Source organism: Protopterus annectens, chromosome 5.part0 (assembly GCF_019279795.1).
Source record: "Protopterus annectens isolate FY-2018-M chromosome 5.part0, PAN1.0, whole genome shotgun sequence".
Taxonomy (NCBI): domain Eukaryota; kingdom Metazoa; phylum Chordata; order Ceratodontiformes; family Protopteridae; genus Protopterus; species Protopterus annectens.
This window is the reverse complement of record NC_056735.1, coordinates 116902008-116924533: the sequence shown is the minus strand read 5'-3', so window position 1 is coordinate 116924533 and position 22526 is coordinate 116902008. Positions and strand designations below refer to the sequence as shown.

Genomic DNA, 22526 nt, shown 5'->3' with positions numbered 1-22526 from the left:
TGTACGACAAAAATCATATAAAAATTAACAATGTGTACAACAAAAAATCATATGAAAACTCACAATGTGTATGACAAAAATCATATGAAAATTAGCAATGTGCATGACAACAATCATATGAAAATTCACAATGTATATGACATAATCCTGATTATTAGTATTAAACTGAAGAGACATATTTGACATCCAGATATGCATTTTCCTAAACATTAAGGTCATTTTAGGGAGATTGAACATTTTTTGAGATATAAGAATTATGATGTTGCTATAATCAAGACATCAAGCACTGCCCATGCTAAAATGAGGTTTTATGTGATTCATTAAGTGAAAAGCTCCAACTTACAAAACAATACAATACAATTTGTGAAACATTACAAAAGAAGTGATATATATTACAGGAAATACAAATGTATGAATAGACTAGAATGTAAAATAAATTACAGGCTTAGAAAAATGTTCTGCAGTAATTACAGGCAGAAACTACAAATTAGTATACACAACTGAGGATACACATTGCAATTAGCTTGGTATTATATAAGAAGATGTAGGTAAGTTAGAGACAAATGTAGTTGGTGTTGCTGCTGTATTCAGAGCACAAGAAATTATTGTAAGGGGTAGATTCAGAGTCATAAGTTTCAGAACGGAGTCAGTGAAGACAAGTAGCAATATGAGAGATAGCAAAAAGGTCTAATTAAATTCTATTTAATTCTTAAATGGGGGTTAAAGCATGTACCAGTCTTCCTTACAACTAGAACTGGAAATGTAAACTATGATTACATTACTATTACTATGCAAATACATGAACTAGTCAGTGAGGAGAATTACACTACTAATAGATAATAGTCCCAATTCTAATAGCCCTGCCCAGTGTACTTAAATTCACCCATATTATAAGCCATTTACTTATGTTCTGACATTGTACTTTGCTACCCATATTGTCTGGTTACTCTATGATCCTCATGCTGGTTGTCATCTGCCTATGACTGGCCTTATCCATCACATGTATCATCTTTCATGGGAAATGACCTGTGAAAAATATCTAAAAAGCATTCACAATGTATATCCATGATCTGAAGTTTCGTGCAACCATAACACTATACTGAGTGCACCTGATATGCAGTTCAGCAGGTCAACCATCCAGTCATGTTCTGCATAGAGGGTTATCAGGTATGATTCACTAGTCTGCATTGTTTTCAATGTGCTATGATCCCATGGCCCTGACCTATTGAATATACTTACTACTATAGCTGTAATAAGTTGTTTCCAGACAGTACAACTTCAGAAGTAAAGAAGAGTGTGAGCCATTATCCCCATCAAATAAACCCATAGAGTCAAGCGGTTTCAGTTGACAGAGCTTATGGGGCTGCTGCATCATGACCCATCACACATATCTGCTTAGCAGCATATATTGAACCTGCATACACATTTTTTTATTATTCTGCACTGGAGAGCAAACCAAAGAAAGGACTCTAAATTTCTCTTCTGAGAGGGTAGATGCCATTCATGATTTTAACCTCAGTCTAACAGCTGCTTGTATGTTTCCAGCATTTTTTATGCAATTCTACAAAAAATGTCAATGTCAATAAATACCCAACCCATGTCTATCAAATTGGCAACAGACTATCACTTATTGTTATAAAAATTAGTCACATAAAGGCAAAATGTTTACTCTAAATCTCAGCTGACCACGTCAAATGATTCAATGTATCTTTGTATATTTTTCCTGATTTCTTACTTAGGGCAGGCCTCAAACAAATTCTTATAATTACATGTTGGTGACATCACCAGTGTTAGAGTGAATCTCTATCTCAACAGGTCTACTGTATACCATATTATCCCTGAAATTGCCAAAGACAAAATACTTCACTGCCTTTTAAAGTCTTTCAGGTCTATACTAGGGATATGCAATGCAATGATGCCAATAGAATTTAAGGTAAAAATCAAGCAACATTTGGCTGATTTGTGAGATAACCACTTGCACTTATTCATACTTTGATTGTTTTAGAAAATTAAAAGAATATGTTGTTGCTGGGAATAAGTATTAAACCAGAAATGTAACATCAAACTGGAGTTGCATAATGTGATGCTGTTAACCAAGTGGAATTACATTGCTAGATTATTGGGAAATGTATAACATTTTGCTGAACTTCAAGTTTATAGCCAGAGTGCAGTAAGTAGCAAGTTAGATTATTGGTAAGCAATCAGACAAATTGTTTAACCAGGGATTACTTTAATGTTTATTTGTGATGTTGAGAAGTGGGGAAATGAAGTTTAGCTCAAGGAGTGCATAATATTATGTTGTTATTTAGTTTTCACCATTCTAGCATGATTGCTTCAAATGATAAGAGAGTAACAATAAAATGAAAATGTGCATCATATGTTTATAAAACAATAAACCAGATTTCATATGGTGTGCTTTCCTCTGGAAATGCAGACAAAATGTTAAATGTTCCTTGTGCATTATATTAAAATGTAGAAAAATCCACACAAAATATATTTCCTGCAATGTTTAACTTTGTTATGTCTTGTCTGCTTGAGACTTCCATTTATTTATGTATTTGTGAATTTATTTAATACCAGTGAAAGCCATAATTTACTAACCCATATTCCAAGAAGTGTAGGAAAAATAAAAGAAGAAGCGAAAGGATCAGCGGAGTTTCATTAGCTAAGAACAACTTAAAGAGAGTGACTGTTTAGCCAAATGAAATATGGGCATCTTGCCTTGTGTTGTTTGAGTACATCTTAGTGTATGGGTTTTAATGAATATTGTCTTCAGACAAGGAATGCTCAGAAACTTAATATGAAAGCTAAATAATCAAACCTGTGAACAATCTGACATGCCTGCCTACTAGAACTTTCTACAGATATCGATTTTTTAATGCAGTAGTAATGTCTTCTACTTGGCTAGTGTAAGAGATAAAAAGTTCACCCTTCAGTAAAGAATTACTAAACAGCAACAACATAAATTGTGTGTGTGTGTGTGTGTGTGTGTGTGTGTGTGTGTGTGTGTGTGTGTGTGTGTGTGTCTTTAAGAAGAGTAATAACCAATGGCCGAGGATAGCTACAAACTGTTACATTTAAGAGAGTGGTTTACAATGTACAACAACACAAATCTATCTGCAACTTTTTGTTTTCTCTCTGGCATTTCCTACGCAAAGTCTATTCAAAATTCAAACTTCTCAACGATATTTGAATAAATACTTTCAGCAAAATGGCTTCACATTGCTGCTATTGGTTTCCTTCAGAGTGAAACTATATCAAAGCGTGTTATGTATACAAGCAGCTTTGCGAATTTTGTCTTGTCAGCTAACACCCTCTAGTGCCGACTACAATGTATTTGACCTTCCGTTCCTGACAGCCGCAGGTTGGGATGCTCATTTCTGCACACCACAGTTTGGCTCTTCTCTCGTCCTATCTCACCCCCGGAGGGCTCAAGTGGACTTCATTAGCGTATTTATTTTTGTTTAGTTCCACAAATGCCTTGCAAGGACGTTCAATTTGGTCTCTTTCTTGGGATTTTACCGCTTAACAAAATGGATACAGTGCAGCCTTGCAAAGCACAACCAAAATAGTAGCGCACGTATAATTAAGAAGCAACTGTACATGCAAATGTTTGAAGTATCGCAGGGAGACAGGGGTTTGCAGCTTTTCTTTGCAGGCAATGTGAAATCTTGTGGATAATCTAAAGACTCGCTGCTTTAATAGTTTCAAAGATGTGAATCGGACTGAGGAATCCCTCACAGACACGGTTTGTCTGGCTCGCTTGCTGCTCCATCAGTTTGGATTGCCGGAAAGGGGGGAATCGGACGGGGGAGCCAGACATACGCCTCCTTTTTCAAAACACAAATATTTTTCAGGGTTGTGTATATTCAGGGGGACACCCGAGGCAGTTAATCTTCAAAGGGGTATCTTAGCAGAGCAAGCTGCATTGGTTGAAAAGAAATGGAATATAGCTGGAACATCGGTGTCCTTCTTCTTTTGATCAGAGTGCGGTTCGCCTGCTCAAGTCACCTTTCCAGCAGCAACCAAGGTAAGTGCTAATAGTTCAGCACCTCGGACAGCTAACAACTTACTTCAGCACCTGGGATAGCAGCCTCCTGCTCCACACCATGCAGTCTTCCCTGCAGAGGCTCACGCTAACAGCTATGGGGCTCCAGTCCTAAAACCCACTATAGCAAACACATGCCCATTACCATTTAAGGGGAGTTTTCTTTCAAGAAGTTGCAATCCAATTAATCTATAGAGAAACACACTTTTCCCCCTCATGCGGTTGAACTGGACAGGGGTAAAGATCACCGTGGAGCAGTAATCTGGAGGCAGGTTCGACTCCTTTGCTATACTACATTACACTTCCAGGTTTGGGACGAGAGCTGGAAAGAGTTAAGCTGCAAATTAAAGTTAGAGAATACTGCAGCCAAAAGTTGTAGAACTAGTCACTTAATTGTATTAGCTGGTATGTGCATGGCACGATGCATTCCTTCACTCGTTAGGACTTTTCTTCTGCGTGTAATTCACGATGTGTGTTAAGTAGTTTAGTTACCAGAAGGTAGCTAATGGGTGGCTATAATGTCTCTCGTTGCTAAAATCATGCTTCAGTAGAAGGCAGATCTCAGTTATACGCCATAATTTTTATATAATTAGTATATCCATTTCACCAGCAAAGTTGTCAGCTGAAATGCAATTTTGGGGCTTCTCTGTGTGTCACTGAATGCGACAAGTGCAAATAAGGAATGACACATTACACGCTCGTACAAATGTTGCACAAAGTGTTTGAAAAGTAAAATGGGGATGTGTGCTGAAGTAGACTACGAATAACTAACATATTTGGGCTCTGACTTCGCTAACGACGCTTTTCGATTTATAACAAGTAGTTATGCATAAGGGCCAGAGGTATAGACAAATGGCAGTAGAATCATTAATACCATCCTGAACAATTTAATATAATACAAATAGTATTGCTTTAAGGGGGAGTTAGGTAAATGCCATGCTAGTTAGGACCATTCTAGACATCGTTGCATTGTTTTTATCTTCAAAGTAGAAATTATAGATATCAACAGACTGAAATACAGATGTTAAAAACTTTCCTAACTTTTTTATGCCAAGCACGTCCTTCCCAGGGGTACACGTTATGTGATGTATTTCTAAATACAGAATAGCTTTTTCAACAGCAATGTTTTCCTGGTCCTATTGTAATTATCTGTTTCCATTATTGCAATTGTTTTGCTGTTTTGAAGTTAAGAAAAGACTTTATATGACAATACTTAAGTGTCTCGTTAACCCAGCAGTAGCAGGAATGCCGGTCAAGTTAAACGAAGAGTCCTTATTACCTCAATACCATATTAAGCAATTGCAGGAAAACAATATTGTTTAAGGCCTAATGCAACTGAGTAATGTTATATACTATAAATATATATTTGTATACATACATGTGAGTTTTGCAATTTGCTTTATATTGGACCCCACCGATTGGTAACCAAGCTACTCTAATCTTTTAAAGGGAAGCCAAGATTCCTAATTCAGTATATCGGTATGTGTTCTGCATACTTGCCTCGTTAACAAAGGCATGGACTACAATGTCTGGAGTTTTTCACAAGAAAAAGACCTCGTATTCATAGGATTAGGCAAACATGAAAAGTTTGGCAATCGCTAATATATATATATATATATATATAGAGAGAGAGAGAGAGAGAGATAAATAGATATAGATACATACATAGATAGATATGACCAATTGGTCAACTGTCAAAGAATGCAGATTTAATAGAAACATTTATGTCTGTGCAGAACCCCATTAATCATAACAACACATGAAACAAGTGTTGCTTTCTAATAACTACTGTTCTTAGTTTATTGACATGTTTTATATAGTGATCCAGTGAAGATCAATTTATTGCATGTATCTTTAAATGCAAATGATCTTAACACATCCTTGTGAATGATGTACTCCTTGCCATATACAAAAACTTGAAAGAAAGCAAATATTTCATTTTTCTTACAGACAAGCATAATTACTCATGTGTTCCACCAACCAACAATGTTTATTGGACAGAAAGTAATAATATACTCTCTCTTTGGCAATTGCTTTGGTCAATTTACTGATGCTTGAACCTTATCTAAGAAACTTGTGAAATGTCTGTCACTTATACTAAATTTTTCATGAAACAAAGTAGAAACACACTTTTTTGCAAGTTAGGATATTAACAAAAAGCGCCCTTTCAAGGTTTGATGATGATTAGAAAGTTACATTGTAAAAAGCTTGTATAGTCTACTGTAATAAAAGAAATTTAACAGCATGTTAATGAATAAGATAAAATCCTGACAGCACTCTTCATGCAAAAAAAAAAAAAAAAAAAAAAAAAAAAAAAAAACAGTTCTGACTGGTTTCATAAGCATTTAATTTCTGGTATCCAAACTTTCATTGGTAGCTGTTTATCATATTACTTGCAGGTTATGTTTACTGAATTTCATAGGAGTATGACAACCGTATATCCTTTTACACTGTATAATGAGTGAATTATATGCTCCTCTGTTTTCTTTCACATAGATTATATTTTGGAAGAAATTCACATCAGTTAGTATATTTATTAGCAGACATGCTTATTCATTCATTCCTTTATGTGAGGTACATACAGAGAAAACACACCATTATTATTTTTTTCTTCTAACTTTGCAAACATTTTCTATGAATCTGGAAAAAAGGACTACTAATATTCAATGTCTGACTTTGAATCAAATGATGTTTAAAACCTTCAAAAGTTGGCATTCTCTGAATTAAAAATGGATATGTCTTTTCTATTGCAGATATCATTAATGGTCTTGAACTAGAATGAAAATAAATAAATAAATAAATCAGAATTGACTTTTAAGTACCATAAGTTAAGGCTAATTTACTACCTAGTTTCTTTTCTATGCTATTTTACTGCATGAACTATTGTTAGGTTAGCCTGGTGACCAATTAATAAGTATTCTGAAATGTCGGATAAAAAGTTGTGGAGAAATCTATGGTAGGTATAACATGTCAGAACTACATAACTCACAATGCCTCTAAATCTAATTACACAAAAATCATAATGTAGACTTCTACACTCTGTGATAACAAGCTTGCAGTTTGCTTGTGAATTACAAAGAAAAAGAAACAAATCACTTTGAAAGTTAAATAAAAATGTAAAACTTTGTCATGTGATTTCCTAGTGAATGTTGTGCTATGTTTTGACTTTGATGAATGGTATTCACAGAATGTGAAATCCCATATAGTATAGCTGTTTGATCAATAATTATCTTTAGGTGTGATGTTTCTATAGAGTTATGAGTACACACTGTTACTGTATAGTAATCAGAATCATTATACTGTTGTTTCATTAACCAACTGACATCCAAGAGTGGTTGTGTTAAAATGATATAACATAATGTAAACTGTATACCAGTATCTGGCAAGCAATTTACAACCACTGCTGTAGCTATCCATAGTCTACAATTTCTAGATATGAGAAAGGTACAAAATTCTCTTTGGAGAACAAATGAAGGGCGTTTTATGATCCGTGATAATATCAGTAACATTTCCAAATACACTTGCCAATTATAGATGCTCATACTATGTTACTAGCATATACTCTGAAACAGACAGCATACTATGTTACCAGTACATACTCTAAAACACACAGCATACTAGGTTACCAGCACATACTCTAAAACACACAGCATACTATGCTACCAGCACATAATCTGAAACACACAGCATACTATGTTACCAGCACATACTCTAAAACACACAGCATACTATGTTACCAGCACATACTCTGAAACAGACAGCATACTATGTTACCAGCACATACTCTGAAACAGACAGCATACTATGTTACCAGCACATACTCTGAAACAGACAGCATACTATGTTACCAGCACATACTCTAAAACACACAGCATACTATGTTACCAGCACATACTCTAAAACACACAGCATACTATGTTACCAGCACATAATCTGAAACACACAGCATACTATGTTACCAGCACATATGCTGAAACACACAGCATACTATGTTACCAGCAGATACTCTGAAACACACAGCATACTATGTTACAGGCACATACTCTGAAACACACAGCATACCATGTTACCAGCACATACTCTGAAACACACAGCATACCATGTTACCAGCACATACTCTGAAACATACAGCATACCATGTTACCAGCACATATTCTGAAACACCTAGCATACCATGTTACCAGCACATACTCTGAAACACATAGCATACTATGTTAGCACCACATACTCTGAACACACACAGCATACTATGTTACCAGCACATACTCTGAAATGCACAGCATACTATGTTACAGGCACATACTCTGAAACACACAGCATACTATGTTACAGGCACATACTCTGAAACACACAGCATACCATGTTACCAACACATACTCTGAAACACATAGCATACCATGTTACCAGCACATACTCTGAAACACACAGCATACTATGTTACCAGATCATACTCTGAACACACAGGAGTTTTAAACACTGCACCACTGTGACTGGATCATAAGCTGAGAACATCCTTTGCTGAGTGCATAAGTACAGTATTATCATTTATCACAGAATACAGTCTGGTCTTTACATAGTATTGATTCAAGTAAGTTTGGCATAATGGTTTAACTCGAAAAGAATGATCATCTCATGTAAATCAGAAGTTGGCTATTGTTCTGACATTAAGGGAAAGTGTTCTAATATTATAATATTCATTTGTGCATTTTGAGTCTTTAAAAAGAATATACTTTTCTTAGACTGTACAAGACCGGAGCATATCGCTATGATAAGTCTTATATGACCAGACTGTATATAATACAGAAAGTGTTGAATGAGTTTCTCCATTCAAAAGTTAGAACTTACATGATTCCAGCAATTAAGAAAATAGCTCATTGCAGACTGTATGTATTGACATTTAAGAAACCATTTATAATATTTATGCAACCAAGGCAAATTAGAATTTATACTTTGAAAATTCAGAATTAATGAAGTTTAACCAAAAAAATGTCCCTTCAGATAACTTTTCTTTGTGGGGTTCTTTAGCACATAAAGGTGAATTAGTGATGATCTTTTACTTTCATAATGGATTTTGCAACTACCATAAAGCTCTGGAAGGCTAATTGGCAGAGAATGTTTTGCTTCTGTTTGGAATATGTTTTCCACCTTGTAATAATGTTCATTGATATTCTTGTGGAATATTAGAGAAGAGATGCCGAATGACAATGTACCTTAGCAAACTATATAAGTATACGCTAAATACAATAATTTTATAGTTCATTGATGAGTTCAGTGCTACTCTAGATTTAATATTTAATAGAACCTTGGTGTGGAAAATATATAATTCAGTCTAAGTAATTCTGAATATATATAAAAATAGCTTTCTAACCTTTACCTCACTACAAAGGTAAAATCAAGGCAAAGCTAATTGATTTTATTTTAGTTTGTCATAGCCATGTTGTTTTTTTCTTATATGTATTTGCATTATAATATTTACAATGAGCAGAAAGGTTGATTTTTTAAATACTGTAATGTGCATAGAATAAAATATATTTTGCTCTATTGTACAACATTTAGAAATTTCAGTTATTTTGTATGATGAACTTTGAGGAATATTAATTTTGTTTGGGGAACAGCTGCTAACTGACCTTGCTCATTCTTCTATGGTATTGCAGTTGGTGTCCTTCAATATTTATCTGAATACAGATTGCCATCTGCCATGTTTTTTATTACTAGGGTAAACTTCCATATTTTTAAATGTAAGATATGTTTTGCCTTGATTTTTTCTGCCATTTAGTTACAAAACTCTCATATCAAGTGCTATTTTATGTACAAGGGACCAACCTAATTTTATACGGTCCTTATGTATTAGTGCATTCTAATATATTTATCATCAACACAGGAATTTATACATTTTGTTACTATCCTGTATCACTGACAGTTTCTGTTATTAACAGCATGCATACTGAAGTCTTCTATTCATTTCTGAAGTTATGTTCTATGTGGGCATTATTCCTTTTTTACTCAAGCTCATAAATGGCCTTTATCCCACAACCACTGGCATTCCAGTTCTAAATTATCACAACATACCACCACATGTTTTATTCTGTCTACAGCTGTTTGTTTTATTTTATTTTTTAATTGGATTTTCACTTCATACATAAATGTAGCATGCATAGCTCACCAACAAATTCAGCCACTCCTTCCATGATACAGATATTGTATAAATTGGAAAGCGAAATGTGCACACATGGGACAGTATATAAAAAAGGAGGCTTAAAAAGATATACACACATACATACAGAGAATTAGTGTTTGTATATATATATATATATATATATATATATATATATATATATATATACAGAAAAAAAGGGGAGAGAGAGGTATTAGTCTAGAACTCAGAACTTAAAATCACAACAGTGCATAAAAGGGGAAACTTAAATCCTATTCTACACTAATCTCACAGTAAGGCACTAAACTTTTATTCTCTTGCTCTCAAACTAGAACACACATGCACACACACACACACACACACACACACACACACACACACACACACACACATTTCAGCAAAATCTCACACACATACATATTAATATCATCATCATAAATCTACAACATTCAGACCACATATTTAATATTTAGACATACAAGCACACATGATTGAGCCATACATGCACACACACACACCCCCCCCCCCCACACACACACACACACACACACAAACACACACACACACATGCGTGCGCGCGCACACACACATACACACACACACACACACACACACATACACACACACACGCGTGCACAGCTTTATGTATGTGTGTGTTTGTGTGTGTGCATATGTGTCTATAATGAATAATCAGTGATACACTGATGGGATTGTCCAAAATACAAACATGAAACAACTTATTATTGATTACCTTCAGAGCAACTGAAATAATCTAAGTAAATTAATCGCAACCGTAAATCAGTATGTCACATTTGTGATTACCAAAATACAACTTTTATGTGGAGGGATTCAACCCCCCAGTAGCCTAGAAATAAAATATATTAACTCCTGCGTTGCATAACACATATAACGTGGAAAAGTGGAATAAATCTGGCTAAAGTTCGATAGTTACATAATTTGACCAACTGTGCTGCCAATTAATCTGACCAAAATTTCAGCATATGATAAATGCATAACAATAATAATAACATGTTGTCATAAAGTTCTGCATGTGTAATAAAATTGTTTACCAGGTTTTATTATTTGACTGGTGCCATCAAGTTTGTTCATTGATGGTTTTCTTTTTTTTCAGTTTATTAGTGAAAATATTTTTTGGTCTACCTTAATAGACTTTATAGCTACTGTTCGCATTATGTAAAATATAAAGTTTGCTTATTATTTATTTGCTGTAATAATGACAAAAGAGTACTTAAGACCTAAAATGTTAGATCTGTAAAGCTAATGGACTTACATGTATTAAAAATGTATTTGAAGAAATGATAGTTATTTTTTTCCTTGCAGCCATCAAGAAATTCATAACTCTATCTATTCTGCTGCATAATAATACTGCTTGTAATTCCAGTCAAATCGCCGCATACTCTTCATTTAACTGCAAATATTGTTTGTGCATAGGAGTTTATAGACTTCAACTTTTATTAATCAGGCTCTAAAGAAGACTCCAACATTTAGCTATTTTAAAGTAGTTTCTCAATTTTTGGAAGTTATTCCAATTCAGTATGAAGAAGGTATTTTAGTACAAGCTAAACCTACTGTCTTGTCAGAAACAAAACAAAACAAGAGCATTCTATGACAATGTATAAAAATCAAATGCAGACATTTTTGAAATTTTATATTTCCTTGTTCATGTTTAATGATATCAGAATATTGTTGACTGGAAATTAAAAGAAAAACACAGTATTGCAGAATAAAGGGTGAATAATGTTATAGTAGTTATTTTACTGTGTCATAAATGTGAGGATGTTAGTACTTTTGGCAATCTGTGAATTAATACCTTTTAATTTATTTTAATATAGAATTTGAACTATCTATACTAAAATTGAAATACTGTAGCCTCTCTTTAATTTATCTTCCTTTGTTAACCATTGACAACTATTGCAAAAAGCAGTGTTGATATATACAGCTATGATTTGGTTGTTAACAGTTAGAGATGGGACAAGGTGTTTTATCCCTTATTTTACTAATGATGGCACTGAAATAAGGATTTAGCATCCTGAGATGCTTAGTACTGATGATTCAATTTTTTTATCAGTGACTCAGGTTTCTTCCATTTTCAAAGAAGCATAAAAGGCTAGACTGTAGCAAAAAATACCAACAATCAGACCTGCTGATAAATCAAACTAGGCATCAGTCTGTATAAATAGAAGAGATGGGTCAGTAACTACCCATATTGATGGGAAAATGTGTGTTGACGCCTGCTCAAAAATTATTTTAAGAGAGTTTAACAATTTTTTTGTATTTTGCCGCTCTCATTTACATTCAATTTTTTCACACTTTCAAGACTTATAGTTGCAGGCCTCTACAATGTAGTGCATGGAATACCATGATTATTCTTCAAAAACAGGAAAAGGAAAGCTTGTTAATCACACCTCTGGCATCAGAAAGGTGCTTAATAAATTTGTTAATCACACCTCTGGCATGAGAAAGGTGCTTAATAAATTTGTTAATCACACCTCTAGCATGAGAAAGGTGCTTAATAAATTAACAAGTTTTTCTTTAGCATCTGTAAGCACTGTTAAGGCATCTGTCTAGGGATTGACAGTGGACAGTGTCATATAGCAAAGAACAAGAGTAGAATATAAAAAAGTCTTTAAAAGTTGTTAGATAAGTAACTCTGCATTATTTATAAACAATAAGCAGTTTGTTCTATAAAGGTGACAGCTCTTACTTGCTGCCTCTTTGATAGTGCGTAAATGTTTAATCAAACTTCAAAGGCTTTGACACACCTCCTCTCTTTTTTCCTTTTCTCTACAACTAGTAGTTTATGGAACAAATAAAGTTCCATGCACTACAACACATTATGATTGGGCCTAACCAGTCATAACCTTTATTATGTGTTCTCGCATGGCTGCCAACATTCACCTCTCCAGCTTCACTGTTGAGGTGAATTTTTTGGCATCTACATCTCAAGCACACGATAGGTTGGCTATGATTGGAGACCAGAGCATAACCCTCTGTTGGCAGCCACATTCAATAGCTGCCATCTATAGGTATTATTCTATAATCAACTTTCCATATGTTTACTGATGGGGAAACAGAAGAATTCCAGCCGTAATAATGTTTTCAATATTAAAACTTCATAAAAGCTAAGGAAATGCACTTAGAAAAGGAGATAGTAAAACATTTGCTATATATTTTTGAGAATTATAAAAGCTGTGTATCATAGCCCTTTATGAGTGCTTCAGCTGAATACTGGAATTACTAAAATGAAAATAAAGTACAGATTTTTCTGTAACAGTTCAAGAGCAATATTGGTTTAAGTGACATCTTTAGACACAATATAGAGTGCAACTTGAAACACATGGAATCAAAGCCAAGGCTGTAATTTTCAGTTTGTTTTAAAAGTCTACTATACTCTCTGACCTGCTTAAACTTTGGTAGCTGTTTCTTTTTAACTTTGCTAATTTTAAATAGTTGGGCAACAAATGTTTAACATTCCATCTCAGCCTCTCTCTTCATGAAATGTTGCACTGCCATTACCCAGTTGTAAAGAAATATATTCTTTTGCAAAACAGGTGCAAACTATTTACATGGTAGTCCTGAAATGCCTATTTGTGATGGAATGTTGCAGTAAAAATATTACAGTTCATCTACAGTTATCATTCCATACATAAATTCAATATTTTGGAAAAATATTTGGAGCTGCAAAGATATACATTTATTTTATTTTATGAACATGTGAATCATTATTTTAACAATGTCATACATTGTGATACAGAATCTATAAAATACAGATTACTGAGAAGAATATCACAAACACAGTAGTAGTTATTTTTAAGATTTAGACAGGGACGTATTTTAACTTCTTCAAAGCCTTGTATAACTTTTGATGGAGGAAATACTTTAATTCAAAAACGCAGTATGGCATAAAATCTTCTGTTCAACAAACAGGTTAATTTAAATATTAGCTTTAGTTAAGAAATACAGGCACATCAGCTACTTCATTTAAATAGCTATTGTTCTTAACAGGTACAGATATCAGTTTTATAAGGACAATAAGCCACATTTAGGCACTACACAGGAGATAGTATATGCAGGTGGTGGAAGGTACTTGCTCTTCACGCTCATGTGTGTCAATACTCAAGACGTGCAGTTATTTCTGAACTATGCACAACACATGAGAGGCATTGTTTCCTTATTCTACCATGTTAAAGAATCACATAAGAATGTTGCCATGATAAAGCATTTTTTCAATGAAAACACTTTTAGGCCTTCATAAAACTGCTGTTTTTTTTTTGTAGTTTTACCTGACAATACATTACTCTTTCTGTGCATTTGTACTCTTGCACCTAGGCTACCCTTCAACACCATTTTGTAAAGCTCTGGAAACAATAGTTTCCACTACAGCTCATCTAGTTAGCTCTTACCAATGAACGAGCTGACCAGTTTCAAGTGGTCAGCTAAACCTAGCACACATTCAGAAAATGGGGATATAAACTCCACTGTCACACAAGTATGAAAAATGGCAAACCTGTCAACTTAAGGAAACCCTGTTAGCATACAAACACAACACTGTGTGGGACTTCTAATGGAAAATTCTGAGAATGGAGTTTGACAAACCCAAGTTCAAGTGGAAAAAGTAGAACATAATCAGCCCTACACTTGCTAAATCATAGGGAAGTTGGGATAGCATTGTTCATATACTTAGTATAACCTCAGAGTCTCCTATCAGCCTTTATAACTGGTGCTGTTATTATGCAGGTATGTTACTACCGTGATGCAACACTGTTATTCATAACTTACATTGTATCATTTTCTTTGTTTTTGTATTCTCTTTCCCATATATATATAGATATATATCTATGCATGCATATGTGAGAAAATACACATGTGTACATATATACCTATATCTATCTATCTATCTATCATTCTATCTATCTATCTATCTATCTATCTATCTGTTTATATGGAATTATGATATTTCTTTCAGTTGTCCACAAATCCTGAAATAATCAAATTTAAAAATCTGACTAACAAAATATTGAAAAAAAGCATATAATTTTTGCAAGGGGCCAATCCACACCATCCTCCACTGATTATAAACACCAATCTCGGCACTACCTTGGGAAAGGGCCAATTCTCTGATCTCAGATATTCCATGATCTTAAAAAAAAAAAGCTGATAATTTTTAAACAGCTTCCTCTCCATACACAAACATAAGCTCTCTACTACATAAAAGCATGGGAGGAAGCCCCCCTGCACTCCCATGTCATGGGCTGTGCTCCCCACACCCCCCTACTTAAATATTCTAACTCTGAAGTCGCACTACATACAAACACACACAAAACACCACCACACAAACTACATTCTCCTCTCATACACACATCACAGCAGCAAAACACGCTAACACACATCACAACCTCTACCCAAAATCCTTAACAAATAAACATTTACCTGAATCCACAACCACAGAGAAACACCGGAAGCACTAATTCAAAATCTCTGGTGTGCAAGGTTTTGAATTTCGTACTTCTGAGGTTTCGTTGTTTTCAGGATTCCACTTTATGGGATATTTCAGTATGTCAAGCTTCTAAAGTGAATCCATATATATATATATATATATATATATATATATATATATATGTGTGTGTATAGACACACACACACACACACATATGCACACACGCACACACACAAACACACACATTTTCATTGTATATGTATTGTGTTGTGTGTGTACTTTTTTCAGGAGGACCTTTTCATGTAATGCAAACTGTAGAATTATTTTCTATTAATCATAAAATAATGTAATCAGTTGCACCTATTTTAATTTTATGTAAAAAAATGTCCAATAAAGATAGGTACTTGACCAATCCATTTTCCAGTTCTACTATAAACCTTTGTTTTGCTCACTGATAATGAATCACGTAAAATAATGAACATAAAATATGCAGTCATCTGGCTGTTCTTACTACTTGTCTCCGTTATTGGTGTTGGAAAGACTGAAATGAATTAATCACTTTATATATAATGTTTAATTTAATTCAAACATTGTTTTCAGACAGAAGTTGCTGTATTTAATTTAAAGACACACACTGATGCTGTAGTTCTGACATTTTTTATTATAATGGTTATGTAGGGCAAGATTTCAAACATGAACATGTGAATGTAACCAACATCCTGGAGAAAGGTCAACCTATATTGGATTGAATTGCCTCCAAAAGTGATTCTCTTACAGAGTATCACTATCATACTGACACATCCGTTTATTAAAATTCCATCACTTCACCACCAATTATAGTGTGCTGTGTTGACATTTAGTTTGCTGAGATGATCAGTGTGTAAACTAAAAAAGAAATCAACACTTTCTGAAAAGAAAACATTTCTTTTCAAAATCTATACAGCATTTTTCCAGAGACAGTTAATATATTACATATACATTTCATGAATTTACATGAACCATGGTCGTTACTTTTTAATGAAATAATATCAGTAAAAAAATTGAATTCAAAATAGCTAGACATTTTTAAAAATGCAAAAAAAAAAAGAAATTTCCAGTTGTTTAATATTTTTAATACGAAATTTGGAAGAAACGCCTACATATTCAATTGTTGTTTGTATCTTTTAATCAAGCAAATAATCAGACAGTATGGCACAGATGTTTAAAATACAAGCCATTTGTGAGCTTCATTCCATCTGTCTGTGTGTATATACTGAATAGCTTTTATCAAATAATCTAACACTGTTGTTATCCCTAACAACTTGTATGTGTGGGGTGGGTGGGTTGGAAACAAAACAAAATGTAAATCAACATTTTCCTTCAGCTCTTTGCCTTAAACAGCAATTGGCTGTTTTCAGAAAGTTTTGCTCTAATCTATAGTGTGTTACTCAAACATTCTTCAGATGTCTAAAAGTTGAAGTGGAAGTTTTTGTATATGAACATTTATCTGAATACAGCTGCACTTTGCTGGCCCAGTGAGTATAGAATGTTCAAATTGCCAACACATTTGTTGTTGCCTGGAATAACAGCTAAGGTACCTCTGAGGTACACATCCCCCTCAAAAAGAAACCACTTTAATTACATTACTAATGCATCATTATAAATCTGAAAGATGTCTTTAGCATTTGGCGTCAAATAAAAACCCTTTATATATAGCAAATATGATATTCATGCTTCCACTATGAGTGGATGAAACTGAATGCACCAAGAATCAGAACCCCCAATTTTCATTCACCAAAAAATCTGTAAAAACAGTTTTTAATTTTTTTTTATTTATGTATTTTTTTTACAGGGGGACATGACCCCTGTACCTCATGAACTTATATATAATAATTCTACAGTCACATCAGTTAGAAGATGGGGGGGATTTCCCCCAAAAGGGCATCAACAGTGATTTCCTGTGAAGGAACTCTGATCATCAACGGGCTGAACCTTTGGTAACTGAAGCTCGAGAGTTCAGTCTTCATCCACTAATAGGTTACCTGACATTCATATATTAGTATCAGGACATGGAATTAGTGATAACAACTCATTTTTACATCATGTCTCTGTGTGTGTGTGTGTGTGTGTGTGTGTGTGTGTGTGTGTGTGTGTGTGTGTGTGTGTGTGTGTGTGTGTGTGTGTGTGTGTGTTTTAAATGACTACATGTGATACTATTTTATGACAGTAGACAAAGGTATAAAGACAAATGCTAGCATGCAGGCACACAAGTAGATGCTGATATTGAGACTTGTAATTATAAATATATAATTTTTCATATGACTGAGGTTACCTTAATGTGCCAAATGTACTGGTTTCCCGTTTACTGGGTACAATACTGCAGGGGTTTATCAAAGGGCTGTAACTGCTTTCAATCCTTTCCTCTTTATTTTTAAGTGTGTATTCTATGTGTAAGGAAAGGTGCACACACACACACACACACACATGCACACGCACACACGCACACACACACACACACACACACACACACACACACACACACACACACACACACACACACACACACACACACAGACACACAGACACACATATACACACACACAAACACACACACACACACATATACACACACACACACACACACACACACACACACACACACACACACACACACACACACACACACACACACACACACATGCAAAACATTGCTTGGGCTACAAAAATATATATTTAGCAATTGCTCTGCTGTGTAGCATTTGATATGTTCATAAATATTTGCTTGACGAAAAATTTGATCTTGCTGTCATTTGACAAACTGCAGTACTTCTAAGGATATGGGCAAATAGTTATTGTGGGTGAGAGTTATAGTATTCAGTTGACAATTTGATGCATTACTGTATATATATATATATATATATATATATATATATATATATATATATATATCCCCGGCTATGGCAGGTTAAAAGAGCAAGTAACATTGCTTTCAGCTGTAAGAGTGAATCATCTTAGATCACTAATATCTCTTATTTGAAAACTTGATCATTTATATGGCCAGACTATATTATAGGAAAGGGGCCCTAACTCAACTTCACAGAAACACAATCAGTGACAATCTCTGTTTCTCCATTAATCTCATTTTTATATGCAGAAGTACTGCCTTTATCCTTAAGTTTGTCTGCTATGGTGATGGGTAATTGTCATACAAACTGTTTTACCAACCCAGAATTACTTCAGCATTCCTTGTCCACAGTGTTACATGCCCCACAGTTTTCAATGTCGCATTTAGCACACATTTGAGGAAATTGTAATGAAAATGAAATTGTACTTTCAATGTATCTTTGACATATATAGTAATCCTTTCACCCTTTTTAAGCATTCTCTTATCCTGGTAATTTCATTTTCTTTTATTTTTTGTGCAGTCATTGCATGTTTCATAAATGTATATTAATAAAATAAAACATTAATTAAATACGTACTAAAAAACACTGTTGATTATGTTCATTCTGCTGTCAGCATTATATTTTTGTATCTTGAAGTGTCCATTTATGTATACTATGTCTTCAAATATATATATCATCCTCTTCCTCTGAGTGTACTTCTTCTGCCTGGCTTGCAGCTAAACGATGTCCACAGACCAGACTAATTTCCATGTTCAAAACTATAAAATAAAAATGTCAGATAGATAATTGAAGTAAAACCACATAAACACATGCACAAAGAAAGAGAAAATCATCCTGCAGTGAAAATCTTTACAGTTACATACTTTTAATTATAAATTCTAGACATAATTGAAGAAAGCACCCAATAAATGTTTGTGGAAGAAATAATGCCAAAATCCCAAGACAAACATGAAAAGGTCTTCCTTGTTATAAGCAACAAGAATGAAAGCAGGGATTGGAGACATAGGATAAGAATGGAAAAGTGGAGAAATAAGGAATGCAATAACAGAGCTGTCATCTAGCTAGGAAGATATTCCATTCCTGGCCAATCTGACTGTTGCTGGTTCCTTTATTTACGTATTTTTGTCAAATAGTTGTAATGAGTCCTATCCAACTGTCTTTTAGAGAATTATGTTACTGTAATCAAAATGTTTAGCTGTGGGAACTTTTATGGTAAAAAAGACAGATGAAGTATATCATCATGCATATATATGGAATGCTTAAGTAAATTCAGAAACGCAACATATAGATTCACCATGCATGTTTCCAGATGTGTGGGGTAATGGGGGCTAAGACATGTGCCCTTTGTATCTGCATGCAGTTCCAGTAGAGTCTACAAGTTCACTATGATGTCTGATTAAGTATACAGTACCTGCAGCAACATGAAAATAGTTAAAAATGAAGTGTCGTGCACTACATGGATAGTGGCAGGATAACTTAATTAATCATACATATCACAAATGTTTGACTTGTGTGCACTTTGAAGGGTTATGCTTTTTGCTTTCCTAGAGATCAGCAAAAGAGCTTTTGCAGTGTAGTTTTTAATGTCATGTGAGCAGTGTCCTATTTTTCAGATTCTGTTTGGAAATGTGCATTAGAAGTTCTGTGCAAAATTTGTGCTCATTTATTTGAATAGGGGAAACAGCTTGTAAAAGCCCCCTGCGTAAGGCTTTGCTGCCTTTAATCTCTCTACTTATTTATTCATTTTAAAGCTTGCTGTACATCAGGTAAAGAGGAGAATGTCTCTGTCTGCTGTCAAAGAGGGTGTATTTCTGCACTGCAACAACATTGGGCAACTGGTTAACTAACTAATGGTCTGATGTCCTGCTTTTGTGTATTCTGCACATTCTCACATAAGTTAATGCATGAACAACTAGGTAACGTGTCTCCAGTGGCCAATGATGCCATATACCTTCACATTATCTAAACATGATGGACACTAAAAAGGAATTATATTTTCCTTTTATACTCATTTACCCTCCTACATCCGACCATTGTCACATCCCAACAACCTAAGACCTGTGCCTTTTATCAAATGATTTATATAATCATGTAATTATAATGTTATCTGAACTGTTTGCCGTATCTGTAACATCCAGCCTACTGCCTCACGACCTGATGTCCCCCAAAACAACATGTAACTGTACTAGTCACCCGATTACATGAGTAAGGTTCTACTGTCTAGAATAAAAATCAGAAAATGCTATATGGACTGGAGTTCAAACTTACTGAGGTGATACATCATGCTGGTGCATTTTAATATAGTAATGTATTAGAAAAATCTTGAATTGAAAGGTATAGTACTGTTTAATATGATGCGTCACATATTTGGATGTCCTACATTTAAACTGTTTTCCTTGATCTTTAAAATCCTAATCAACATGCATTCCTTTGCATTCTAACATCTATGTCCATACTGAACATTTGAAGGTTCCCTTTCATTTCATACATCCCATTCAAGAAACTTGTAAGGCTTCTTTTCATTTTACACATCTGACTGGAAAAAACTGTCCTGTATACAGAAGACAGTTTGATATTCCTGAGATGTTGCCGTGGTGAGTGCAGAAGTTCGTAAATAGTTGTGCACTGAGGAAGGGTTATTTTAACCTGAAAGCTTTGTGTATGGATTTAAAATTGTGCTTTTGAATTTGCTGGATATTAAACTTGCTTTCTAATTTCGTTGGTCTGGCTTTTTTGGTTTCATAATACAATGCTACATTCTTTATCTGTGTAAATGCAATTGCCACTGTAAGCTTGTGATCATGAACTGATATCACAGATGAAAAGGGTTCAAATAACCATCTATCTAACTATCAACAGAGGAAATGCATAATTAAATAAATGTATTCAGAAAATGTATACAGAATAAAACTGCAAACTTTAAAGATAACTGAGAGAAAAGAAGCTTTCAGAACATTTTAATGACAATCATACTGCAAAGGAATTTTTGCATGTGAGCAATCTTGTTGTACAGTGTTTGACATTTAAATTAGCTCACCAGCATTGTCTAGGCTATCGTATCTTTTTTTTATAAAATGTGTGGTTTATGCAACATTTTGCAGCAGGTGGGATATAACCATCTGTAACAATTAGGAGTGACTGTAAATGAATGTTATTTGTGCTAGAATCATGTATTACATTTTTAGTATTCTGATTTTTTTGTTACTTATTTTCAGTATTGTTTAGTTTAGTAAATCTCAGTATAGAGATAGGAATATGATACTTCAACAGGAGATTACAGAGGTCATGGTTTGGTTACTCTGAATTATGGGAGACTAGGAATTTATTTGAATGCCTCAGATCATTACATTTTTATGATTTGTATTACTCTTAGCCTGCCATTTAAGTAATTCCCATACCTATAAAGCAGATATAAGCTACACATTGTGTGGTATTAGTACCCTGGACACAAAAACAGGTTGTATTGCTGTTTGTATTCAGAGAAAACAAGCAACAGTCTAAATTTTATATTTATGTAAGTGGACTCAAGCCTCTGAGGAGTTCATCAGTGGTTCTCCTGAGGAAGTGTTGTTTGCTGTCAGTATGGACTGGATGTTACCCCTGGTTTACTGGTGTTTCTTCAAATTATTTGAGGAACACACTTACAAGCTATTCACATTTCAAATACCCCCAAACATGCACAATAAACTGTCAAATATCTAGCGATTTCATGTGTATACTTCTTAATCTCTAGTCCATGATGGGAAGTGAAAATAACATTTTGAGTGGACATGAAGAACATTCACAAGATGAAAATGGATCCGTAATTAAAAACTCTGGCAGTATCACCTCATTATTATTTGAAAATAATTTTGCATTATTAGAATGATTTTACTGTCACATTTCAGTTTATCAACAATAATTAAAAAAATCTAGAATAAAAGTGGCTTACAGTTACAAAGTACTCCACAAAGCAAATTACCAAAAGTACTGAACAGACAA

At 34.2% G+C, this 22526-nt stretch overlaps 1 protein-coding gene across 1 annotated transcript in view; it reads left to right on the top strand.

Annotated features, from left to right (window-relative positions):
* Nucleotides 1-1729: 1729 nt before the first annotated feature.
* The window catches only part of EPHA6 (EPH receptor A6), a 4848151-nt gene continuing 4827354 nt past the window's right edge, over nt 1730-22526 (top strand). Inside the window, exon 1 of the mRNA XM_044072160.1 lies at nt 1730-4030. Coding sequence (XP_043928095.1) covers nt 3943-4030 — 88 coding nt within the window. The 5' untranslated portion in view covers nt 1730-3942. The remainder of the gene's footprint in view (nt 4031-22526) is intronic.